The sequence below is a fragment of the Tympanuchus pallidicinctus genome, unplaced genomic scaffold (genome assembly GCF_026119805.1).
Source record: "Tympanuchus pallidicinctus isolate F22 unplaced genomic scaffold, pur_lepc_1.0 scaffold23, whole genome shotgun sequence".
Lineage (NCBI taxonomy): Eukaryota > Metazoa > Chordata > Aves > Galliformes > Phasianidae > Tympanuchus > Tympanuchus pallidicinctus.
This window is the reverse complement of record NW_026294740.1, coordinates 9029675-9057033: the sequence shown is the minus strand read 5'-3', so window position 1 is coordinate 9057033 and position 27359 is coordinate 9029675. Positions and strand designations below refer to the sequence as shown.

At 40.3% G+C, this 27359-nt stretch overlaps 1 protein-coding gene and 1 long non-coding RNA gene across 7 annotated transcripts in view; one reads left to right on the top strand and one right to left on the bottom strand.

The window, feature by feature from the left end:
- Positions 1 to 15831, top strand: part of STXBP4 (syntaxin binding protein 4) — a 54192-nt gene extending 38361 nt beyond the window's left edge. For all 5 annotated transcript variants that reach the window (XM_052687795.1, XM_052687794.1, XM_052687793.1 and 2 more), the window contains 2 exons: positions 4149 to 4206; positions 12423 to 15831. In XM_052687795.1, coding sequence (XP_052543755.1) covers positions 4149 to 4206; positions 12423 to 12537 — 173 coding nt within the window. In that variant the 3' untranslated portion in view covers positions 12538 to 15831. The remainder of the gene's footprint in view (positions 1 to 4148; positions 4207 to 12422) is intronic.
- Positions 639 to 27359, bottom strand: LOC128082999 (uncharacterized). Of its 2 annotated transcripts, XR_008207919.1 has the most exons (5): positions 26034 to 27359; positions 25428 to 25634; positions 7334 to 7412; positions 3092 to 3290; positions 639 to 1245 (listed from the first exon to the last, which is right to left on the bottom strand). It is a non-coding gene; the product is annotated as an uncharacterized LOC128082999 (long non-coding RNA). The 2 variants fall into 2 exon arrangements; XR_008207918.1 differs by lacking the exon at positions 639 to 1245 and having other exon boundaries at positions 2782 to 3290.

Here is a 27359-nt window from a genome sequence, read left to right as displayed (position 1 = left end):
AATAGAGTCCATTTGTTTGTGGGAAGAGCACTTGAAATGCTCTGAAGAATAAAGTACCACACAAACAAATGCCAGAAGTGCATACTCTCTTCTGGAAGCTGTTTTCCTGGACCTCTAACTGTTTTTGTAGTTAACTTGCAAGTAAGCACTAAAATATACGTAAATTATTGGCAGCTTCAAAAAACAAAGAGCCATTTTATGCCTGACCCACTCTTGACAAACAGGGATGAATCCTCCTCCACAAATTTTTGCCTTAGCTGTGCCGAACAGCATAACTCACACGGGAGTTTCTCTGCCAGTCCTGCATCACTGATGGCTCCAGTCTATCTGGGATTTTCCCATATTCCAGGAGCGCTCAGGAGTTTGAGACCAGCCATCAGATGACCAGCAGGTTGGATCTTCGGCTCTCCATCTCCTTTGCGTGGCCTAAATAACTCAAAGAGAAGAGCCAAAGGCATTGGAGATCCTAACTGATGAGTTCTGCACGACCACTGAGGCCATTAAGGAGGGTTTGAGTGTGAACAAGAGCATAAATTGCTGGATGTTGGAAAGAGATCAGAATTCAAAATTTCATTTATCCAAAGTTTGAGAAAACTGTTTAATAGTGTCCTTTAGGAAACCTTTTCTAACAGATGTACTTTTAATAGATAATTACTATTTCTTCAAAAACTTCATCATTTTGGAGAATTGTAATATTAAATATCAGTCCCTAGGAGGTAATTGAATAGTAGTGAACAGTAAATTTTGATCCATTCTTACTACAGTCTGTGAATCTCTTCATTTCTTTAAGTAATTTTGTCATCAGAAAATATTAAAACCAAAATGTTTTGGTCTGCACTATTTATTCATTAGGGAAATAACTCTCTTCAGATTCAACTCAATGCTTGTGCTGTAATATCTGCTACTATTAGTCTCATCTGCTGTTCTCCACATTTCCTGTCCTATAATTGTACTTAACTTAGTGAAGAGCAGGAATAATATTTCTGCACTACTTACAGGTTTGATAACTGCCCAGTAAAGTGAGGTTTCTCCCTAAATTCTCTGCTCTCCTCCTTGCTCTTTTAGTGACATACCTTTGATGACACAGTGTGCATCTTTTGTTCCAGGAGAACTATCCTGAGGCATGAGGGAGGGTACATGGGCAAAATCTTCCATTTTTTTCACCCTGTACAAGTTTCTAATTTGGCCTTATCTTTATTGTTCTATTTAGTGCAGTCAGCCAAGTATCAGTACGTTTTCTTTGTCCTGTTGAACCAAAGAAGTAAACAAGATCACTGAGATGCACACTTCATGTAGTAGCAGAAAAAAGTTTGGTTAGCCCCAGGGTTTCATTCCCTCTGCCTTAAGCAGTGGGAACTTGATACAGCAGTTACTGCAGCAGGCATCTTGCAGCTGAGAAGCAAGCAGTCCCCCTCGGATACTGCCTTGCTGCTCTGTAGCAGCTGCAGCAGTACTGGCACATACAATAGCAAGCAGTTTGTTGTTTTTCTTTTTTTGCATAAAATTATATACCTCTCCTTTGCATTAAGCCTAATTAGATGCATACATTCTGAACCAAATAATGGTAGATTATAATATATTTTGGTTAATATGCTCTCTAGGGAGACTCTATTCTGTTTGGGCAAAGGGTGCTTTGGATGTATTCCTTTTGTTTTGCATGCATTGTTACTTTTGTATTATTACCTTCTTGCAAAAGACAAATAATTGTAAAAATCTGAATAGCTAGAAGCCTTGTATTTTCTGCTGTGAGGAAATTATTTTTAAATACTGGAAATCTGACTCTTTTAAAAGATTATACATGCTGACAACTACAGTTAAGATACATTATTTATGAAGTTTCATCAAAGAATGTAGCAATTCACAGAAGAAATGATAAACATGTAGGAAACCTAAGACTGCCGTGGGTTACATAGGCTAAATGTGGTCTTCAGACTGTGCTTCTGCCTGTTTGAGCTCCTTTACCTCCCATTTACCCCAGGTGGGAGCTTCGCAGTCTTCCAAAGCAAGTCCTAGGAAAGACAACAAATCTGACCCCAGACGGTGTGAAAAAACACCGCACTAGCGAGTAGATCAACTTTTGAATGATTCATGGAGAAAGTGAGCTGGAAGTAAGTGAAGATGGTGTCTGGGGAAATACAAGACAAAAAATGAGAGCCTCCTGGCTACCGTGGGAAATACCAGAAACTTAGAGAAATAACTATAAATCTAACAGTGAGAGAAGGGCATGAGGAGAACAGTGGTTAAGGACAGTTAACAGTGAAAAAGTGTGGAAAACTAAGGCATTAAAAAATACAAAGGTGGAGCTTTGAAGAACATGGAGATAGAGTAGGATATACAAACTACTGCATATTAAGTGAGAAAGGCAAATAAAGCTGTAGAGTTATCTTTGCACTTTCATTTACAGCTGACAAATGTATTCACTATTTATGAAAAGCAATCTTTCGTGGTTGCATCAGTTATCATCGCTACCTACGTGCCAGCCTTTATTTAGAAGGAAAAAAAGGGAAATAATTTTAGACAAATGACCAGCGTAAAATGTAATTATCAGTGATGAATGAAACAGGTGATGTATGGGATCAGAGTGAGCACAGAGGAGATGCTGAGGTTTTATTCTTAATAGAGCAAGTGTGTTGTCACTTGTTTTGGATTTGTGTGTTTTGTGCAGAAATGAGGAAAAGCCAGGGAAGATGGTAGTAACTGAAGGATGAATCTTATTTCCCTTCTTATCATTAGAAACTATCCAACTTGAATAAAATTCCCATGATCTATGGGAAGGGCAGAAGAATTAGTGATAATATCTAGTGTATTTATAACTTAAAAACATCCTTTCCTACTTTCCTCTGTAGGAATCAAAGCCTGAAAAGTGTTACACAGCAACTACTTGGTATTAAAGGGAAGAGGCTGTGGATTATTCCTTCTCAAAGGCAGTAGGTGGAAAGTTCTGAGGACCAGATTACGTAGATTTATGCTAAATTGAAAATGTAAAGATGCTTGAGATAAGTGGGAAATACGGGTCAAAAAAGAGGAAAAATGTGATTGATGCACTCTTTCCTTTTCAAAGCTGTACAAAACTGTGACGGCACACAGGTACCTGTTCTCAGGTCACCCATCTGAATTCTGAGTTCTGGTAGACATCCTTGTTATTCATCACGTGGTGTCTACATCCAGCTGTGATTACCTCATGGCTGGTCTGTGCCTGCTTCACTTGCCAGTGCTTCCATAGCTGTGGTGAACTTTGTTTCTCTTTGAGAACTGAAGCCGTCCCGTTCCAGATTTTGAAGAAGAACGCACTAGAAACAAAGATGTGACAATTTGAGAAAAGAAAATCACTGTTTTAAGAAAGAATTTCCCTCCCAGAAAATGTGTGCACTTAGGGCATGCTTTGGTATGAAGAAGATTTTGAAGATCATATGGTGTGTGCAGGCCAGCATGTTTTCCAAATACAAGTTTTAAATCTAAAGCAGGCTCACAGATGGTTCTAATGAGCTGGTCTTTGAGATTGACTGTGACTTGAACAAAAATAGTGGAACTTGTAAGACAGTAACATTTCCAGATGACTTCAAGCTAAAACTCTTGCAGAACAATCTTCATGCATCTTTTAACTGCACATATATATTTCTAGTCTACAGAAAAAATGAAGGGATTTTTAGGATTTTCTTTCTTTTATCTTCATTCATTATCTTGGAGTTGGTCTGAATTTCCAAATAATTATGTAGCAGCACAGAAGATGGTGACAAGCCAGACAGTAGAGGAGTTGATTCTGTCCAGATTGGTACTTCATATAGCCATCTGAATGAAAAGCTATAAAAACAAATTAAAACAGACCTCAGTGAAGCACAGGGTTGTTTTTGCTGATATTATAAAGGTGTGAATTACAAGAAAAGTTCCAAAGACCAAACTGCTGCACTCCAATTTGACCAGACTGTCAGCTTCAGGAAGAGAAATGCTGGTAATAAAAGTATCATTGAGTGGTTTGTAGCTTCTTTGTGCAGCAAATATTAAACTGCATTGCTTATATTATCATCTGTGACAAAAAGAGTAAGAATTTGTTTATAATCTTTTCATGAAATGCCTCGAACTTACGCCATTTCAAAACCATTTGTTCCTTGTGTCACCTAAATTTTGAGACTTTTTTTATTTCATTGCAGGTCTACCTTATGGATGGGAAGAAGCTTATACAGCAGATGGAATCAAATATTTTATCAAGTGAGTATTTCTGAGAGGAAATGGATTGCAGCTAAAATAAAATCCCATCTAAAGGCATTTTTAAACCTAGATTGAACAGGAAAAAAGAAGAGCAAATTAACAAAAGCTCTCACATTTTTAATACACACCTTTATTACCAACATCACTTGTTCATTCCTCTGGTTCAGTACTGCACTGTTCAGAAAGTTCTACAGGGCTCGGTCACAAAGTCAACTGAAATTCAGTGAGAACTGTGAGATTCTGTCTTTCAGATGTCTTTGAAAACCCCAGTGCACGTGTTGAGAACTTCCCCAGCTGTGTTTGACCATATAACAGACCTAGAAGATACAGAAGGAAAAAAAAATCCCCCAAAAATTGTATAGTAAATATATCCATTTGCAAACGTTCTTATATTCTGGGGGAAGTGGAAGAATTCTGAGGGCTGGATTTTTAGAACATATCAGTCTTGTTTCATCGGTGGATTTTAGTCCCATTGTGGCATTAAGGACCCCAGAGTCCAGCTGTCCTACCAAATGTGTCAGCTGCCCTAGAAGGTGGAGTTCTGTCTGCTCTCCTCATTCTGCAGCACTCATAGCACATTGTAACTAGAAGGAGCATCTTTCCCTGGTCACCTCCTGTCCTGAATGGACATCTTGGGGAGAACTGCCTTAGCAATGAATTCAGTCTCTGAGCTATCTGCAGCTACTGATGACTTTTTAAATATGATCTCCTGTTCCCTTCTGTGGGAATCAGTTGTTCTGTTGCTGCAAAGCATTTTTTTTTCCAGAATATAGTGAAAACTAATTCATGTAATAGTTTTACTATTCCTCTAAAAGACAGAAACAATTGCTGAGAAACTATAATTTATCTCCATTCTGTATACATCACGAATGATTGCTTACATCGTAGCAGATTATTTCAGCTACTGGAATTCACATACTGTTTAAGTCTGATTTTGAAGGTAGATTTCCCTGAAGTCTCTTAAAAGACGTGAAAGGCAGTGAATCTTTGCACTGAGATGCAACTGCTTTTATCCCAAACTCTTGCAAAAGTCACATAAATAACAGTGAAGGTTATGTATTAGCTAGTGAAGAAAAGCAGGAAATTGGTTTTTTTTGGTTTTTGGTTTTTTTTTCAAGCACTGCTGTGTTGTCCTTGACTCATCCCATGGTGCCTCAGGCTCTGCGTGTTAAAGCAGACGTGATTTGTTGAGTTTTTTTGCAGAGGTTTTCAAACACACCATACACAATAGTGCATTCCAGCTCTAGTCAAAGGGTGGCTTTTATTTTCAGACAGATATAAGTTACTAAATGGGATTTATAAAAAATGAAATTGTAGGCAAATAATTTAGGAAATGAAAACAAATCGGCAGCCAATTTCATAACAATGCAAATAAATACAAGAGCGAGTAAGAAGCAGAGCACTGTTCACTTGGTCTCCATCTTGATGGGCGTTGATACAGGGAGACGTTATGGCACAGTCGGATGCTTAGGGTGGATGCTGGGTTCTGTTCTGGGTAAAGCACTTGGAATACAGGCTTTTACCAGCGTAACTGGGAACTGAGCTTGAAGAGAGAATTTTGCAAACAATACACTAGCAACAGAATAAAAGAAATCTAACACTTTTTCCTGGTTTTGTTACTGGTGTCTTTCATACAAGTGTTTTTGGGTGTCAGCAGAAAGCTGGGTTTGGTCAAGAACTCTTAAGATCTGCTCTTGGCTGTGGAACTGTTGCAGCTGTACTAATGAGATGCTTATTAGCAACAGCGGAATCTCAGCCTTTCCAGGTGGTAGAAGTTAATTTCAGAAAGCTTCCCATGTTTTTCACATTGCCCCCACTTGTTGAAGCTACAGATCTGAACTGAACAGATCACATGAACAAGTTTTTTAGGAACTTTTGCATATCTGGCCTTTGACCATTAATGGATCAAGAATGTTCTTCCCTCTTCTTAACATGCTCCTAGCATTGCAAGTGATGGAGCCCTGGGTTCTCCATCATTGCCACTTTCTGTAACCTGTCCTGTGATCACCTGTCATGTTCTAAATGGAACAACCACATTTGTTAAGAGGTCTTAATTCACTTCATTAGAACAGAATTAATTGAATGCAAAGATAAAACATGATATTAATTAGTATTTTTTTTAACCTATTTCCTAATTTTGTTTATATCTTTGTTACCAAATGTACATACAGAGTGTAAGCCAGGCTCTTCATAGGCTTGAAAATTCATACCTCTTCAGTATTCATCTCAGACAGTTATTTGGAGAAAGGAACAAGGGTTGCAAGTCACTTGTTTCTAATGTAGCTTGAAGAAATTTGAAGATAAAATTCTACCTAATATTAAAAATATAATTGAAAAAATCTTTGGAGCTTGCTTGAGATGCATCTTTATCAGCTCATCCTTTTCAGATAATTAGACAATTCACATAATTTAATTCATTTGTTTAAATTGATTTAGCTGAATAATTGATAATTCACCGTCCTGGCACTGTAAACTTGTTCTCTTTGGCTGTGAATATCAATCCTTTTATTCTTTGATGTTTAGAAGATCCAAAGCCACGAGAGGTGTAAGAATTATTTAGCAGTTGCCTTCAGTTCCATTGTGCTTTATTGTGCCATCAACTAGCTGAGTCCATAAATCTATATGCTATAAATCTAATGTGGTAAACACCCCAGAACGGAACCTTAATAGCACATAAGCTTGAGACAGCTTGCTGTGAAATTCCCATAAATATCTCTGAAGGGGGTGTAGCAATATGAAGCGCATGAGAAATCTGAGTTTAAAAGAAGCAAACCAGCTGGCTTGTGTTACACACTGAAGTGAAAACCCACTTATGTGAATAAATGACATGAATAAAACATTTACATGGCTCTATTCCTAAGGCACTAAACTGCTCTCCATCTACTGTGGAAAGACTCATCTTGTCCACCTCTATGTACCTGCAGATAACTTTCTGAAGTCACCTCTTTCTTTTACTCAGGAAATGATTTCAGTTTTGCAGTAAATTATTATCAATCAACCAAGTTGCTAAGGATCAGTCACAAAGTGCAAGTGAGGCAAGTGAGAGGAAATTAGCTTTAAGGCTGCTATCGTGTCATAAACTCACGTACCTCTATGCAAGGCATTAAGGTCATGCGCATAGACTTACCGTGCAATATCAGATAGCAGCGTATGCCTCTCTGCGTTATGCGTCAGCATACAGTGCAGCAAGAGCAAGTTTCAGTGTTCTGCAATATAATATAAAGGAAGTTACCAAAAGGACAAAAATTATGCCAGTAGACTAAAAGGCAGCAATCAGCTTCATTGCTAATGTGGTTCTGCTCTCCTCTTGCTGAAAAGTTGAATTTGGCCCCAGATATGTTTTGAAATAATCTGATATACTTTAAAGTAATGGATAGTGCAAGCGTTATTTTATTTTGCCTGCCAGCAATACAGTCGTTCATCCACGTGCAGCCCCAGATTCATGCCCCCTCACACGATGTCTAATAGAAATACATGCCTGCTTCTTCACTATTTTACCCTTGATATTTCTATCCCTGTTTACATCGGTGAATTTGTTTCAGAAGAGCTGAAATCTTGACCTCGTGAACTTAAAGCAACAACTGAACGTAGCCCAATGGGTTCCTCAGCAGTCCACTGCAATTCCAAAATCAGAGAAGAAAATCCTAAGTCTTGATCAGAAGGAATCTCTGGAGGTCAAGTCATCAAACCTTCCGCGGAAAAGTAAATGAGAGTCCTGTCAAACCAAGACCTGGACGTTTCCAGTGAGGAAGGTTCCACCACCTATCCGAGCACCCTATTCCAATGGGCACCTGATGATCTGTGAAGGTGCCTTCCAACTGAACTATGCTATTCTACTTACAATATAGCTGGGACACTAATTTTTTTCCTCAGAAAACCCATCAAAGTTGATCGCTTCCACCCTCCCACTACATTCACCTTTAACATATGGCAGCTCTGTATCATGAGACTGGCACCTATAATTAGGTAGGGCCTTGCTATTCTCCCTCCCACTCCCACCCACTGCTTACATATGTATACAGTTTGTAAGGACCAGCTGTGAATTTTGCCCCTGTAACACCTCTTCTAGCTTTTTAACAGGACTAGGTTCCAGCTATTCCATATTAACTGTTATTTTTCTCAAGAACATTTACCTTAAATTAAATTAGCCTAAAAGACACACAGAAGTTCCTTTAATGTTTTGGGATGCTTTCTGTTAGATGAATTAGGACATATGGATTTTCTGTCTTATATTAAAAAGGAAATGGTAATGTTTGATTTAGGATTATCTTTCATTAATTTACCTAAAAATGAGAAGCTTCACATTGAAGCACTGCGTATTTCAGTGAGACAAAGCAGGCACAGGTGCTTTGACAGCATGTCAGTGTAACTGAGAGTAGAAGACAAGCAATACATACATTACAGGTTAATAAAAACACACAGTGTGTTATGGTAGCTTTTGAAATCGTACCTAAAATTATGCTTCTACTTTGGAAAATAACAAATTGGACTTATTTTTATCATATTCTATTTGTTTTGGTTTTGTATGGGAAGGAGCCAACATTAATTCTACTGAAAGCTGGGCAGTCACAGAAACTGTTTATGATTTTGTGACTCAACTAAGAATAGAAAGCATGTGTGGTAAATGAACTTCTGCAGTGTAAACAGTGAAGTAGAGCTAAAGGTATCATCGTAAATGGAAAATAAATCACAGCTGATTTTACTTAGCGTGCTCAATTGAAAAACAAACCTGCTCCTTTTGTAAGTGCACTTTCACATCTCTACTGCATTGCAAAGAACCCAAAAATGTAGCACATCGATGTGTTTGGTTTTTCCTCTGCTATTTGATTCCAGCATGTATTAGTGTATTGCAATATACTAGTTGACCACAGGCAATCTAAGAAGAAATCAAGCTCAATTTAGATCAAATTGTAGCAGAGGTGATCTAAGAGTAAACTGCATGTTCCAGTAAGGTTGGTATTTCAGTGACTTCAGAGTAACAAACTAAGGGAAACTCTGATCTGCTGCACTGAACATGCAGTGGGAATGAATCAAGTATGAGCTCTGCTCCTACCTCCCTCTACAGAGGTAGACTTTTGGCTAACAAAAAGACTTAAAGACTTACTGGTAGTAATCTGAGATAAGGTGAAAATTCACAAGAATTTCTAAGGTTTGGAAGCGTATCATCAGCAGATGATTAGGTTGTAGGGAATTCTGCCAGTCTGATTTTCACTAGTTGCATGACTATAAGAAAAATAGCCTCAGATGTGCAACCAGAAAACTTGGCTTTGGATTTTATGATAACATGAGCTTGTAATACAAGAATGTTGAGTCCTTAAGCTGCTTTTGGTTGGATAATTTTTTTCCTTCAGAGGCTGTTTGTTTTTTAATTTCAAGAACCAAAATGGAGAAGCGTTCTTTCAGCTTCCACAAACACTGCTGTGTCCAGGTTCTGACGTGTCATACGAGGCAGCTGTTAACATTTCAGTAAGGAAACACTTAAAGCTGAAATTGCTGTTTTGCTCAAGCCTTGTAAATTCGACGGAAATCAGTGCATTGATTTCTGTTGCCTCTGCTGGGTAATTCTACTCTTAGCCTGGTGTGATCGAGTGTCTAGTTTTCACTATTTAACAACTTCTATAAATAGAGCTGGATGCTGGAAAGATGAGGCTCCCAGGAAGTTTTCCTGTGCTGGGGCATTTATGGGCTGAGTCGGGGCTCTTGGGATCCTGCGTCTGGGGAGAGGCAGAGCAGGGCACAGTAAGGGTTTGCTCCATGTGTGTTTCGTGTGAGGCCTGGGGAGGCACTCAGCACTGTAACTGCACTGGTTAACGCAGCGCTGTAGGGTTAACAGCAGCTGGCTAAAACTGGTGTGAGGAGGAATTCAGGTCAGACTTGTGAAACTGTGAGAAGTTTGTATATCCTATCACTCAGACCTTTGGGCTTACTCAGCTTTGGCTCTGATCCCATTTTTATTACTGCTTTCATTTTCAGTGGGCTCATTAGTTTGTTGTTGGTAATTTTTAATGATCGAGCATGCCATTTAGATGCGCATATCTTCCTAGTGATAACAGACTTCTGAGATTGCTCATACATTTTTCTTAGTAGACAACTGCTTTATCCAGGGATGAACAGCGAGACTCTCTTCTTTTGCTTGGTATCCCTCAAGCATTAATTACCATTAAGCCAAACCTTCAGTCCCTGAGGGACATTAAAGAAAAAATAACAACATTTATGACACCTTAGGACACAGTGACAAGTGCTCTCAATCTTCCTGCAGCCGAGGAAAGGTGATGTCAGTCCATCCTTCAGGACCTAGCAGCTCCCTGGATAGTTTTATACACTGTGCCTTGAAGGAGTGGCCACTTTTAAACCAATTTTAACAAAGGAAGGGGAAAAAAAAGAATGTTTAATTTCAAGTAATCTGATTTTCATAAATAGAAGAAGCCTTCCAAAAATGCCTGTACGTTTGTATTCTCTCTTGCTCGTATTGATGGCCTAACACAAATCAGAGAGGATGTATTTCTAATACAGGAATGTTCTGCAAACCAGTAAATCTGGGATTATCTCTTCAGACTGATTATGTCAAAGCTTTTTAGCCACAGCACTTGTAGGGAGCTAAAAATAAATAGCAGGAGGTTTCTACATCTACTCTTTACCTAAATCATGTTGTGCATATTGTGTATGTTTTCTTACAATGCATGTCTTTTTACAACTGCTTTTTACATGCTATCTGGACTTAACAGTTATTTACAAGAGCTATTTCCTAGTAAGGATTTTAACAAAAGGTTTAAAACAAACTGTACTACTAGAAGCATGGGACAAAGTTTAGTGCAAGTTTGCAAGAACTGACTTCTAAGGTATGCAGCAGGTCAAGGCATCTACAGGTGAAAAATGAGAAAAAAAAATTCAAAAATAATTTGGTTCTTATTTAAATTCAGAAATGGCTTGCTGAGAAATGGCTTGATAAAAGGCAGTATAAACACCTGAATGGTACTGCAGGCAATAAATCTTGCATTGGCAGTGAATGAATGGATGGAATCCCGTGATTCCTCAGGCATTGGAAGGCGCTGTGTCTCAACGCAGGTAGATGGAAAGCAGTCTCCATACCTGTAAGTCAGTGTGATGAACTCTGACCCGCAGAATCCTACTTTGGTGAATCAGTTTCCATTATCAGATACTCTGTATAGCATTCTTGAAGATAAAAATGCAAACTTTTCACTTGAAAAGGTAAATCTAGAGTAGTTTCATCACAACTTCATGTTAAACTTATGCACCAGAAATGTGAGTACAGAAATGAGCTTTAGGTACAGTTAGTAGTTGTGAGACTTAACTGAGGAGAACTGCTTGTTTTTTACAGTTTATATTAAATATGCCATATTTTTCAGCAACTTTTTCTCATGAACTTGTATTAAAAAATTCATCTTTGCACTGGCCTGACTATAAAAACAGTGAATTTATTAGCAAGATTTTTTAAGTCCAGAGAAGCTATTTCCTTTACCAAGAACACATTATTCCAGAAGGGAGAAGAGGCTGTGCTTTGCCCACACACAGTATGGCTAGCATGCATGCTACCAATCGTAGGGTGTGCAGCGTTCTCGCCCTCAGACAATAAGCACATCCCATTTATCTGTCCTTACTGAGTTTGAGCAGGTTCTTCCCATTCATCTGGAAGCTCAACAAAAATACCAAGCAGCTCAGACTCCTTTTCAAGTATAGGGTTTAGGCCTTTAAAAAGATAATACTCCTTTTTATTACTTACACAAAGTACACCTTGTTTGGGTTTACTCATCAACTTTTTTTCGGTGAGAAATATTAATGATGAGTGTTCAGTCCACTTCCTCTTATCCACAATGCTTCACTCTCTAACTGCTATGATGGCAATGTTAATACCTTGCCAGCTCGATGTGGGTTTTTTTAAGACTTTGATAGTCTGGGCTGTTCACTGTTGCTGGGTCAGTTTTACTCATTAACAGGAAATGTTGCTAGTTTGAACCAGGAATCTCCTAGAAAAGCACTCTTTCATTTTTTTAGAAGTGAAACTTTCCAGATTCTAGCATCCGGAAGACTCCTCATTTTGTTTGTAAAATCTCCTAGTTAGCAAGACAAAGAGAATTCATAATTTGAAAGTATTGTAATGATAACACAAGGCCTGAAAATGGATATCATCTGGCATTTCTTGTTTCAGAGATTGGTAAACCTTCTAGATTGCTGATAGCATATCTTTTCTTTTTTAGCCACGTGACACAGACAACATCGTGGATCCACCCTGTAACAAGCGCACTAAGCTTGCTCTGCTCTGAGGATGATGACGATGGAATAAGAGAGCCTCCAGGATCCAAGAGCCACTGAGGGCACCTGCTGACTGAAAGTAATGTTTGATTTCCAAACATTAGAGAGGAGAAGCACACATTTTATTCTAACGTTCTCTCATCGTTGTAGCACCAACACTGTAGTACCCAGTGACACTTCTCCCCATGAAGTCAGGGGCGTTCTGCTGCCTATTTACATGGCTTTATTTTTAGGTGCCTCAAAAGATGCTGGCACTGCAGAAATCTCTCTTAGTCCGTAAGTTCCCCAGCTGCGTAGGGATCAGTTGTGAATCTTAAGACCCAATTCATGACTTCTGTAGCAGCATAACTCCACTGACTCAGAGTGAAATTTTCTATTTTGACCAGCGTGACAGGCATTGGATACGCTTCGTGTTGTAAATTCCATCTGATGGTTTGCTGAAGTATGCAAGGCCTGCTTTTTTTTAAGACCAATGCTAATGAGTGTAATGCAGATGGATGCCTTTTGTGTAGCTACTGAATAATCTTATTTTTATAGAATAAATTCGTGAATGAGTTTTGCTAACAGAAATTTGGCAGTTACAAATTACAAGTATTGCAGCCCTGATTACTTTTAAGGTTGGGCTTTAGGAAAATGAATCTTTGGTAGGATGTCAAACAAAAAGAAGCAGCTTTGTGAGAAGACACCGTACTCGATAACAATATGTGGCAAGAAAGAAAATTATTCTACTTCTGTACTCTGCTAAACTGGTGCATACATGCATCAGATACTTCAGTAGAAGCTGTGAAGTTTCGAGTACAATGAAACCTGTGAAACCACCTCCAGGATCAGCAGAAATCAGTCACCTCCTCAAAAATGGTCTTCAAGGAGAACAGAATCATTTTGTAAACACTGGTGATGATTTAAAGAGGATGAAGAAAATGACGGGGTGCTACTGCAATCTAAGTAAACAGATTTTGCTGCACCTCAATAGCACAGGATATTTTAAATCTCATTATTCACAACACAACATATGATGCTAGCTTTACAAACATGATTCAATGCTATATTTTTCTAGAGACTCTGTGTATGTATTTTATATATATATATGTATATGGTAGGTGTTGACTAATAAATGAAAGAAGGATCTGAAACACTGCAGAAGCACTGATGGATCTCCCAAAAGAAAACCCTATTACTAAACTTCAGGCCAAGGAGAACAGTACTGTAACAGTGTGAGGAAGGCACAGGCTGCAACCTGCATTTTTCTCAGGCACACACTTAGGACTTCTAAACCTCTCTGAAATGGCTGGGGACCCTTCTCCACTCCAGCTCCCCTCTGCTGGCCCATACAAAGAAACTGGGACTTGCGGTCACATTTTTTGGAGGTCTGTCTCCAGCAGATGTGGTATTAAAAATCCAAGCATCTAGAAGAATGTACCAGGGATGCTCCAAAAGCAATGCCTCCTGTTGTATGATGTTGGCCCATGATGTCAGAGGCAGATGTTGGCGGTATGGCAGTAGAGGTTGAACCATTCTGCCAATATTCCATTCTGTTTTGTTGCCACGTGACAGATGGCAGCAGGGGCGGTCTGACATGGAAGGATACATGGAACAAGTATGAAATTGAATTCCTCCAGGTAGAAAAAATTTTTTGCAGCAGAGTCAGCTCTGCAGGTGCAGATTTTTACAAGTGCAACATGCAAGCTCCTATTCACTGCTGGCAAAAATGTATAGCTCCCAGTGATGCCTATGCTGAAAAATACTGTTTTGTAGCTGAGAATTTGTTGTCAAATAGTACTATTGTATTGCTCACTGTATTTGTTGTGTTTTCCATGGAAATAAATAGGAAGCATTACTTTCAGAGCAAGCTAGGTGTATAAAGCCCAGACTTCCTCCTAGTTCTGGTGTCTGTGTCATATCTCCATCCTCAGCACTGCAGAGCTGTGCCAAGTCAGGCACACAGGGGCTGCTGGTCCTTTTGAATCTAAAATAATACACAATTTGTAAAAACCCAAGTCAAGTCTCTTCTCTGAACAGCCGTGCAGCAATCTACTGCATATGGCCTGTGAGCTGTAGAGCACATCACCAAATGTTCTTCGTGTAGGAACAGAGTGCAACTCATGAAAGTTTCTTTTGCAGTCTTTGCTGGAAGGAGATGTCAGGATACATTGAATAAGCAAATAGGAAAAAATGTTTTGTACTTTTAAGTAGGTCAGAACCACGTTATCCATGAATCTACACAGGTGGATTAGGTAGGAGTTTTCTCAGCAGACCCACAGTAGCATATAGTTCTGAGAAAATTTCTCATAGCAGTAACACTTGGGCTTCTCTCATATTTTGCTCCAGTGACCCCTAAGTGCTTCATGGCCTCCTTTGTGCTCCCTGAGAGCACAGTGTGAAAAGACAAAGTGTGTGCTTCAGTTTCATTTGAGCACTCTAGATGCACCATTATTTAAATACCTTTTCTGAAATGGCATAGACTTGTGACCCATAAACTGTATGCGAGGTTCTAAATGCCTTGCAGTATTTACTGTAGCCTTAGAAGTAATTTGGATGCGTTATGACAGGCGCTTTCAGTTCATACTTCCATGGCAGCCAGACTTCATATAGACTCCAGTTTTCCAGTTCTGCTCCAAAGAAGTTTCAAGCTCCACTTGACCCTCACAGTCTTGATTTATTCTGCTGCTGGCTTTCCGACAGCTAGTTGAGTTTCCTCATAGAGAAGCTATTTAGGGGCAGAGGCTATGGATCAGGCAGACTTCATCAGAAGAGGCTTTACGGAGACCTAGCAGCAATTTAAAACTGTCCTTCTGTTGTATCAGCTGGAGGAGGACAGCTATGTACATAGTGCTGGCCCTTCCTGAAGAGCTGGTAATGATCTCTTGCTCTGAGAATGCATCGCACAGCCTGCTGTGCACGAGAGAAGAAGAAATCAAGGCACAATGCTGACATCCTGCCAGCTCTGCTTACCATCTCCACCCCCAGATGAGAACATTTCAGAAACATGGAGACTGTTTCTTTCTCTTACAAATTTGCCTAGAAATTAAAGTCATTAGAAATAGATCTCTGCATCTATCTAGCTTCTTCTCTGGTAAGCATTACCTCTTCAGATGATCCACTAGTTCAACTGCTCTGCTATTGAGGCTACATTTTCATACCTACAATTTCCAAATGTTCTAATCTATTTTTGTATGCTGGCATGCTTGTTTCCTAGGATATTTCTCTGTATCTCCCCTTGTCTCTTCCTTCCTGTGAAATATTTTGTGAAATTATTTTGATTGAACTGAACTATGCATATTGAGAAAATGGTTCTAGGATAACTTGAGAAGAATTTGTAAAGAACAGTTGTCACAATATACAGTGCTGTAAACAGTGGCTTCCCATTCTCATTGCAGAATTAAAAAAATGATGTGGACAAAAAAAAGTGCTTTAAAATAAAGTCAGCTTTAGAAAGGAATGGCAAAAGGGCCATAAGTAATCCCTACATCTCTTATTTATTTTCCATTCAAAGGTGACACTGAGAAATACCGTTCTGATACGCATAGGTGTTAATACTGACCTGAATATTTGCACCACTCTGCCCTTCAAATACCACAAATACTGTAAGCTTTAGATGGCACATTGGCTGCCATCAAAGCAAACAGCTTAGCACAGATACCTACACTGGCATATTAGATATAACAAGTAATTTCCCTGTAACACTACTCAGGGTCTCAATAAATGATGATTCTTTCATCAACTCCATGCAATAAATATATGCATGCATACATACGCAAGCTGGCCATTCTATGAATAAAGCATAAATATTCAGGCACCTATGCTGGCAGGAGCACAGCCACACTGCCTAACCTGTGCTAAGGCACTGGTGTTCTACAGGCAAGCCAGTATAATGGCTGCCCTGCCAGTCTTCTGCAGTGAAGTGCAGAAAAGATACAGATGTTGTGTAAGCATATACATGGAGCCTCTACAGATCAATCAGGATGACAGAAACAGTTGCTATCTGTGCACAGACATTTAACACAAGCCAAGGGGCACAACCACATTCACATGGACACAACCACACTTGGAGCCTTCAGGATTCACACAGGTTTGCTGTGGTATGAGATTCTGCACTGAGAACTTCCCCTTTCAGTTCTCACGTAGTTGCCCTCAAAGGGCAATTCTAATTCCTGAGCTGATTTGAAATTTTGCTTCTGACTTAATTTAAGTAGAACTGTGCAAAAGTCACTCCGACCAGAATTTGCAAGAAGGGCGCGGAGTTTTGGTGCTAGGTTTGAAGTAAGCATTAAGGTTTCCCAGGTAGCTTCCAGTGCGTTTCTTGAGCTGAGCAAGAAACATGAGCTTAGACTTCAGCTGCTGCTAATGAGTACAGCCACCTCAATTTAAATAGAGGCACCTGTCAGCTCACACTGGTACCAGCTTTACAGTGATGTTTAGCAGCTTAAAGAAGTTGATGGAGTTAATGGGAATTAGGTACCTAACCTACTTAGATGCTGCTATAAATGCTGCTAGGCATGTTTAGGTACCTAAATATCTTAGTAAGTCCTTCTCCTCACAGCCTACAATGATACTGTACCAAAAATCAGCTACTAATGAATAAAGCCTGCCCTTTGTCCTCTGTAACTAGCTTTGCCTTTCCCTGGGGATTGATTTCACATCATACTAAAAATACCAGCTGTCTCACAGGTTGTACCATCCAGGTTCTTTTTGCATTTTTGGTAGCTTGATTATTCATTGCTCATTCCATACTCTTCTTTCAACATATATGGCTAATGGTCCCATGGATCCATAGGTTGATATTTTTGTAACATTCTTTTGAGATAAATTAGGAATTAGGATGGGAAGTTAAATTCCAATGACCAATACTGATTTTGTCACCATAGTATGGTACCCGAGTCAAATTCAAACTAGTTCAACTGCTGATTCAAAGGGAATCTATGGAAAAAAAAAAAAAAGAAAATCCCAATGCACACCTTCCCAGTTATTCTCACTTGTGAAGTTATCTGGGATGTTAGTGTAGCCCTGCAGAGTTTGCCCCTGAATCCATAAGGCCGTCTCTGATTTTGGTCTCCTGCTTTCAAAGAGATTCGTCCCTTTTACATTGCCTCAACAAGAGCTGAAGTGAGCTAACACAGAATTAGTAGTCAGATCCCGTTACCCAAAGATCTCTTGAGTAAAAGAAGCTCTGGAAAATCAGCAGTTCTGCCACAGTTTGGATAAGTCACAATTTCACTCCAACTCCTAGAAGCCACAAGTTCATCAGAAATGCCTTAATCTCTTTTCAAGTACCCTGGCTCTCAACCTATTAAGTCATAATTTCCCTATGGTCCAATTATTATTAAGAACATTCCTTGCTCTTGTATGTGAAGAGAATTCTTTAAAACGTGATTAAAATAGAAGAAAATATAAAATGATGTTTGTGGCCTAAAATAAAAAGGTAATAGCATCAATACGGGAAAGAGATGACCTTAGCATTGAGATTCCTTCTCATTTTTTCATGTTTACTCCAAAGAGGATGGTAACAAACTCCAAACTGCAAAGAGGAATGGTAATCACCATTCCTTTCCAACTACAGTGGCCTCAAAAATCCAAGAGCCATGAGCTCTCCAGGGATTGTGAAGCTTTCCATCCCCAGGCTGAATTGCGTTTATTAATCTCCAGCCCGTGCCACCAGGGACTCTAACATTAGGTACTGTAATTAGTCACCATGGGGGTTACAAATTCCAAGTCAAAGACAACTGTACATAATTGATGTCATGGCATGAAGAGGAGCTGATGAGCCCATTAAGAAAGCTGCCTGTCACTCTCAGAACATCCTGTTCCTTAAAATTAAGTACAGAAAGTGTTGTAAATGATAAAGGTGCAGAGGAACAGGAAATAGGACACCTGCAGAGTTGAAGACTGATTGTCTTATTATTTGGCTATTTGGAAGATGCAACTGAAAGGAGGCCTCTTATCATTAAAGGAAAATGTTTAGATGCAATTAATCTTACCTCGTTCATTTCTGTGTCTGCTCATCTTTGGCATGTAGTACAGCCACTTGAACTTAAGTTCTCAAAAATACCTATGTGCTTAGCTGGTTACAATTTTATGTGCTAAAGTAGCAGCTAATATGGGCTGCAGTGCTCCACAAAATGGTTAGATTCCAGCAGCACATCATATTTTTAAAACAGATCGGTGACAAATGCACACCAAGAAGAAAGTCTTGTGGCTGGCTGAAGATAAGTGCTGTGCTCAGAGATATTTGGTTCAAAGCTCTGGAGTCCATTTCAGTCAAAGTTTGTTATAATTGCTTGTCCTCACTGTTATGTATACACAAAATTAACCTGTCTACAAATGGATGCAATTTCAGGGAAGTGAAGGAAAAGGACTCAGTAACTTCAGCACATTTAGAAAATACAAATTCCTTCTCAAAAAAAAATTCTCAGCCTGCAGAAAAGAAGTTTTTCATGGCACAAGAGAGTTCTACAAGAGGTCTCTGCAGGGAGGGATGATTACTTCCTAGGGAGGTGAGAAACGCAGTAATTAGCAATTTGATTTCTGATGTGGCTGAGAGAAATAGTTCTTCACTTAAGGAGAAAGATCTATAGTTTCTGCTGCAGACAATTGAGGAACATGGTGCTGCTGGGGATGGAAGCAGTGGCATGCAGTAATGACTGACTGTAGTAGTTCAAGTTGTTGATACCAATACAACAGCCATCTGCTGTTCTTCTCCTGCCCTTCTCACTGTCACCTACCATGTTTCTGAGGGAAAGACTACAGCTCTGACACCTCCCAAACAGCCTGCAGTAATCCCAGCTACCTGCGATAAGAGGCATGGCTCTGCAAGTGAGGCTGAAGGCTTTGAGAGCAGGGAAGGACAGTGAGTCAGCTGGACATACGTGCACTGCGCCATGTCCCTGCCAGGGATGGAGCCTAATTGGATTGCACAAATGCGACTTCTGTGTCTCTTGATCAGAAAACCAAATTAAGCCTCAAGAAGTTTCAAACAAATCCCTACCTGAAAGTTTGCCTTGAAAAGAAAGTGCTGACAGCCAGTGTTATGTCAGCTTTGCCCAAGAGCAGAAGTGAAATGAAAACTCCAAACCAAAACTACTTTAAAACAAATAAGAGAAGCAAAGCACAAGCAGCAGATCTGCCGAATTCCTGGTGCACTGAACCAAATCAGTCATGTGATAATGACAGGATTTTCTAGAAGACCTTTTAGGCATGCAATTTCTGTATTAATCTGTTCAGAAGTCCCTAGAACATCTGTTTCTTCTCTAAAATGGGAGTAACAGCCACTGTAACAGCCACTTTTTACAGTGCAATGACAGCTACAGATGAAAGCAGGGTAATTACAAGTAGTGACTACTGCTTGATGAAAGATACTTTTGAGAGCTTTTCTGTCAAGATTTTTTTTAATCTGTGCGCAGATTCTGGATATGAACCTCAGCCACGACTGCAGTTCATGTAATTCTGGGGGAGGAGAGAGGATTAAAATCATAGATTACAGCAGGATCCAGCTGGATTCAAGCCTCTTGAATCCAGGTCACAGGCAGGCTAGGAGCAGCTCCTGCTGCCCATCCTGACAAGCAGGGAGCAGGCAAGGCTGGGCTGTGCATTCTGCACTGCACTCAGCGCTGTGGCCTGCGGGCAGGGCCCAGCAGCTCCTCCCCTGCAGCGCCCGCCTGCTGGAGAAGAGTTAAATCAGCAGAGTTTTGCAATTTTGAGAGGGACTCCTCTAAGTGTTGAAGAAAATCACAGCTCTTGTTGTCTAGCATAGAACTGGAAAGCTTCTAATGATTTTTTTTTCCAGAGTTAATTTGAAAATTCCCATTAGTGCAGTCTGTGCTGATGCCTGATCATAAGGGGGCCTCTGAGTGCTGAAATGTGTATTCACTAAATGAACCAAAAGTGCAGTGTTTTGTGTCTATAGCTGCAGCGTGTGTCAGAGTTACAAAAGCTCATCCCAGGAACATGTACATATTTTAGTTTTTGTAAAAGTTTACCAGCAAACCTTACATTTATAGTAAATCCAGTGTTACCTTTTCAAGAAAGACATTGGCACAAACATGACAGATCCTTTTCTGACCTTTATGACAGAAATATGGTGTTTCCACAGACTTCTTTGATTTTCAAAACAAGTCTGTGTGGCAGTGAGGTACAGTACCAGAGAAATTCCAACAGCCCAGTGAGAGTGAACTGTTTCAGCAGGCACTCCTCATGAGCCACTAATCCCACAATAACCACACCTGTGACTGCCTTCCAAAGAGCCTCAGTGCAACTCTTAAGTAAACCAGGCTTATCTATGGGCATTCCAGAGCAAGCTGTGTTTTCTTGTAGGCCATATGCACAGAATTTCTGTTCAAGCCCAATTGATTCTGGAGCATGGGGAGAGCCTTCACCTCTGATGGAATGAGGACAGCTCAGCCCCAGAAGGCGTTCACAGCCTGGAAGGATCACGCCCTCTGGACCTGGAGGAGTTCTCAGCAGTTCAGGATTCTTTAAGAAGCAGAAATCAGCCAGCTTGTATCCATGGTATCTAACGAGACAACTCATGTCACTGCTAAAAATACAAATCTGCTTGCAAAAAGTATATTCTAATAAGATCTGCATTTGTACTGCATTTGCACAACAACTTCTGCTGAGACTCCAGTTGTTCCAAATGCTAACAGCGCATAGTGATGGCTTAGAGGAGGAGGAGACGCAGCCCGAGGTGTAAAACAGCTGCAGCTCGAGGAAAATCTACGCTCCTGGTGCTCTGCCTCTGCCTTTCTCTCCCACCTGGAAGCACTTGGGGTTAAGCACTGAGCAGGACACTGTGCCTCTAACAGCACGCAGCACCAGGCTGGGCATCATCAGGTACTGCTGGGAGCTCAGCAAATCAGTGAGGAAGCTTCTCTGGTATACCTTCAAGAGCTAAATGCAGTGGCAGCCATTCAAAGTATGTGCTCCACATAGAAATGAGTAACCGAAACCCCTCTGACATTGCTAATGCTTTCAGCTATTAGGAAAATAGTAATGCCACCTGGAAAGAAACACAGCTGCAAACGGGATAACCATTAAATAGCTGCATGCCAGATAATGGGGCTCTTTCCTGGGAAGTAAGAACAGTACAGCAGAGAAGCTGAAAGTTCCTAGAAGAAGCAACCAGCATCAGGTAAAGACATCAAATCAGGTACAACTCCACTGACAATCTGGAATTTGCATCAGCAAAGAGCATTGGATGCTATTTGTCTGGCCTCCACAGAGCAAAAGGAAATAAAAAAAACAGAGCTCCATGCCACTGAAGCAAATGCAGAGATGTCACTTGGTTTCACAACATGTTGTCTATCCAGCTAATATAATGAGTTTGCATCTATGCTTATCTGGCAAAATGTTGAGAGATGAGTAATTCTAGTGGAGAAGAGAGGACTCTGTTCATCTCTGTTCTGCAGTCAAAGGTCTAGGTGATACAGACAGTTGATTACTGTTTTGTGTGTTGTCTTTTCTAAATTATGTACTAAATTCCTAATGATTTTAAAGACAACTAGCCAGCTTTTTAGGAAACATGCATAACTTCATCATCACAAGAACCTGGTTCTCTCTCCTGGTTAAGAAATATCCCTCTGCTTGCAGAGGGTGGGGGAAAAAAAGTCTGAAAAATGAGTGGTTCAACACTACATAGCTTTGAAAAAATATTAAATTGATAGACAAGCACTTCTCCATCTAGATTCACAAAACAGAAAATCTAACAGCTTTGGTAGTTCTTTATATGCACCATTGTAAGCCTTTTAGTTCTGATAAAATGGGAAAATAAACGATATTGGATTCCATGAGCATCTCCATTACTATATATCTTTCTTAAGCTTACTAACTTCACAGTATATTAGATTTCAGGTTAAACCAACCTAGGTTAGCTTAAATGTGTAACAGTGCTTTATTTAACAGAGAAGTATGAGTAGACATTACTCCAACATTGCTGTGAACATCTGTTCTGAGTTACCAAAATTCCAGCTGAAAAACAAATATTTCCACTATAAATCAACCAAAACATTATCCAGAGTGTTGTAACAGATGCGAAATGATTCTGGCTCGCTTCACCCTGTGGTTTGGCTCTTCTCTTAAAATTGCTGAGAATATATTTATTTACACACTTCAAGAAATACACATTTGAAATGGCTATTTAAGCTTACTCAGAACGTGTCTGATGTTAGTTCAAAGCTAATGGGCACTTGAGAGACTATTCTTATTAACTACAGATGCTGCAATTTAACATAAACTCTGCCTACAGCTTCCCAAATAGACCTGCTCCAGAGCAATCCCTAGAGCATTATCCTGCTCAAGCACTCCAAATGCTTCGATCCAGCAGCACCTGAACTGGTGACTTGGATTTTGTGCAAGGGGGAGCACTTGGGGGTTCAATTCTTTCTATTCTGCTGTGCTTTGGTGTGTGTTTGTTTGTTTTTTTCCCCCCATTGTTATGCTGCTATTCATCTTTAGTTTCACGAACTGAATGAATCAGAAGTGATGTTGATTTAATGGGGATAAAAGAAATGAGATTTGTTTACTAAGCATTAAATTTGGAAAAAGGCTTTGAAAGAAGCTTCCTGGTTAATGGTCTCAGCTTGTGAATAAAATGATCTGTTTAAGCAGATGTTGTAATTCCATACTTTCAGGTGTTTAATTGCAATAGGCTGCATCTGAGCATCTCTAATTAAAAATGCTTCCCTTTCTAAAAAGCTTTGTAATGTTAGAGATATGTCAGCCCAGGAGAGAACAGTAAGTAGCACCAAAACCCTACAAGTGGGAAAGAAAAATGTCTTTGGTTTATTCCTCTTTCTTTTCGTGCTATACGCTTTGGTGGGGAACAGAAGAAACAATGCTGTGTTTTGAGGATAATGTTTTGTAGTTGTTAATGATTTTCTGTCCTAAATGCTGGGGGGAAAACTGCAGACTAAATTTAACAGCGCCTTTTATGATGGTTGGGAAATGGGAGCTGCAGGCTAGTTATCCAGCCCACAAACAATAGGAACACATGGTCCATCCAGAGACACGATGGTGGCAAATGGAGTACTTGAGGGAAGTAAAAGAGAACAGCTCACCCTGCCATTGTGACTGTGGCGTATGTTGGACTGGAGTTTTCAGAGTCTGCGTCAACGTGAACGGAATTCATTGAGGGCTTCAGCCGTAAGCGCTCCTGTTGATCCCTGTCAGAGATTTCCAACTTACTATGAGAGTGTAGGACCACATTCTCTAAAGGCAATTTGTTAATTAATGCCTAACAGCAAAGAAATTCTGCCTATATTTAAGCAGCATAAAGATGTGTATTTAGCTTAACAATTCTATTTGTAAGGAGATTGAAATGCGTATTCTGTATAAAAGACTGCAGGCTGCATCTCTTTTATGGCATTATATATTTGCTTTATATATTGTTAATTAGACCTAATTTAGGCCTTCAAAGAAAAATCTCATTAAAATTCTGATTAGTGATGCTGGCAAGCAGCCATCTAAAAAGCCTCTATTTCTTCCTTTGATAAGTTTGAAACAGCTATAGCAAACAGGAAAAATAAGATCACAGCCTTCTTTCTCATGTCAATCAAAACGATGTGTTCTCCAGGTCAAAGCCATTTAAGGGAAAATACAGGAGGACATCTTTATTTCCTTGCATGTGTGTTGTTGCATGGCCACAGAATACTTATTTTTATGCCCTTTGGCAATTAAAGAAAAATAAAAATAAAACTCACCAGTGCCTACGAAAATGCTACGCTGCAAGGTAATTAAAGATAGATTTTTTTAAAAGCTTAAAGCAAAATGTGTGGGAGTAAAACAAACGCAGATCTTTTTAATATGAAACCAGTTATTCTGATGATTTCAGAATAGGTTGCTGCCCAAGGCTTTCAATATAGCTTGTAGTCTAAATGCCTGACCAGGAAAATATAGAGGCAAGAATATCTTTAACCCAGATGTAGACAATTACACATCCACATTTCCACATATCAAGGCTGACAACTTCAAAATAAAATACAATATTAAAAAAAGTCAAAGGCAGAATAAAGCAATGAAAAGCAATCATTCCATGGTTTCTTGTATCTGCATGAACATCAGAAGTTTGTACAATGCCAGCTACCACTGCAACTTTTGCGTTTCATTTAAATGCACAAAAATAGTTTTACAAAGCTGAACATGTTTGAAATGGCAACTGCTATACATCTCTCTTAATGTATATTTTTTTCCATACATGTCTGTCCTTACAGGAGACATCAGTAATCTACTCTTGGTAGATTAATAATCCACTCATCTACTCTTTCAGAAGGCAGCAGGACCTCTGCAGGGGGCTGCTGAGCACAGCTGAGGCAGGAGGACCTGCACTATGGCTGCCCAGGATCTTGCACTCTGAGCACAATTCCCAGTGTGCAGCTGCTCCATTCTGAGTCACAGCAGGCAGCAGCCCCAGACACTGCTAAGGCAGAGCCAACAAATGGTTATGGGAAAATACCTCCACTTCCTTTTGGTAAATACTGAGCATACAACCGAAATCCAGATTTTGGATGTTCAGTATTAGTGAAGCTTATTCAATATTTGGAAATGCATTTTAAAAATCCAAGTTAATCTTTAGAGATCTAATCTGTCTCACTGCATCAAATAAAGGAAGGAGCTGCGTGCACAAAATGCAAGGTATGTTTGCCTCTTAAAATGGTGGTTGCTTTATGGTACTTAGAAATGTGGGTTTCAAAATACATGCAAAGTCTGGTAGACTGGTATTACACATACTCAGTGTATATATTCTAATACTCAGATAACAACAACTAGTTTCCAACTCATTCTTTTTATTTATGAGAGATTGAAAAAAAAAAAGAGCATAAGAGAGACATGAGCATAGATCTTAAGGAAGGGTGCTACAGCCTAACCTTGAAATTGAGAACCTTCTCCACTACTGCATATAACTGAGTGGGAAAACATTTTGGGGTGGTAAGGAGGGGTGCAATGAGGGGGGAAAATCTCACCTGCAAGCCTTAATGGATCCAGTCCTTCAGGATAAACTGCATACAGGTTAGTAAAGAGCACTCCTGCACTGCTTGCTGTTCTTTTAAAATGTGTGCTGTTATGACGATTCTTTCACAAAAAGGCATAGCATGACTTCTAATGCCTTTGTTTGGAAGGTTGATTGTTGTCTGCAGGACTTGTCCCAGTTTTCCAGCAGGTCAGGCTTCCTTGAGAACGTAAAGAGGTTTATTGTATTTCTAGGTTCTTAATAAATACCACAGATTAAAAACTGGTTTTCTGTAATTTTTTTAAGAGTAAAATCTCAGAACAAGGCGACTGTTACAGAACTGAGCCCAGAAGTACAGACAAAGGAATCCCAAGCTTTGGGCAGCTGCCTTGCAAGTCTGGAGCCCAGGGCACTGGTCAGATTTTAGTGAGTGTTCAGTATGAAGTTTTACAAATCCAGATCTGATAAGCCTGAACATGCAGAACACTTGAGGCTGAATTCTGCCTGACCTTCCCCAGCACCATGCCTCTGGCAAGCTTGCTGAAAACAGCCATTTGAAGTCAGAGAAATCTGGGTCATTGACTTTGCTAGAAACTCTGAATAAGGAAGAGATGCTCACCTTTCACTCCTTTCTCCCGTTACAGCTCTGCCTGGGGATGGGATGTTTCATTCTCTGCTTGTGGGTGCTCTTCTATCTCCAGTAAAACCAGCACCAAGTTCCAAAATCAAACAGTCTAAGCATGTAAGAACAGCTATTTCTAACTGCCTTCCTGCTGCACACAAGCCAAAAGTGAGAAAGGAATAAGAGCCGAGCACAGAGAAAGGATCAAATTGTTTCTCCCACTGGCACCAGCTGGAAGTTACTCTTGTTCAAATCAATGTCCAACTGCAGAACAAGCCAGCAACTTTTTTGTGGCTTGTCTCAGTCCAGCTGTGTCATCTCATTTCACCAGCTAGTCACACCTGCGGGGTCTGAGCAATTACCCAAGGCACCAAGGGCACCAGGTGTTTGAAACAGTCCTAAGAGGCTGCTTGGTGCTTGGTGAGGTTATGGTTGCTTTAAAAAATATAGCAAAGTATTTATTAAATAAACGTAGTCATCGTTGAGATTTAACACTCATTGAGTTCAAACCAGGTCAGCTGTCCAGAAAAGTACATGTATTTGATCTACTGTCACGGTCAGGACTGACTGTAAATGTTGGCAGCAAAAATGATCAATCTTTCAGCTCCCAGCACATAAGCAGTGACTGGTTATTTTTCTGAGAACTGGAATGGCTCTTGGCACTGCCCCCAGATTACTTCAGAGAACTTCCTCTGCCATCACCCCAACGCTGTTCCAAACCTGTCTCTCCCACATTCATTAAAAACCTTTGAAAAGAAATGAAATAATAAAAACGGAGGGGGCAGATGGTGGTTCCTTCAGCAGAGGTCCTTGCTCACAGGAGCCGCGCGGGCAGCAGTCAGCAGGGCGTGCTGCTGGGGCTTCGTGTTGCCCTTCAGGAGCTGCCGGCTCTGAGCTCTGCCTGGGATGTGGGTGTCTAAACGTAAGCATTTGTCTTTCTATGCACCTCTGAGTAACGGGTCCTGTCGGGCAGATGGAGGAGGACTGACGCCCGAGGCCAAGCTGGGGGTGCTCTGCTGTTTTACACCTAAAACAAAGGCTGGAGCCGTTGTCCCTTCCGCATCTCCGCGCAGCCTGCGGGAGGGCGGTGCCAAACCGAAGTATTTCAGCCAGGGGGAACTGCTTCTCTGCACGCTCCCCAAACCGCGCTCTCCTGCTTTTGCATCCTTCCCGCTACTTTTGCAATTTTCTCCCTCCGCCCCCCTCAAAAAAATGTATTTAGAAGACAAAACGGCCGAGGTGCCGTGAGGTGAGGCGAGGCGAGGCGCCACGCGCGGGGCGGGGCGCGTGGAGCGACCGTTGCGGCGGCTCCACGCTGTGGCG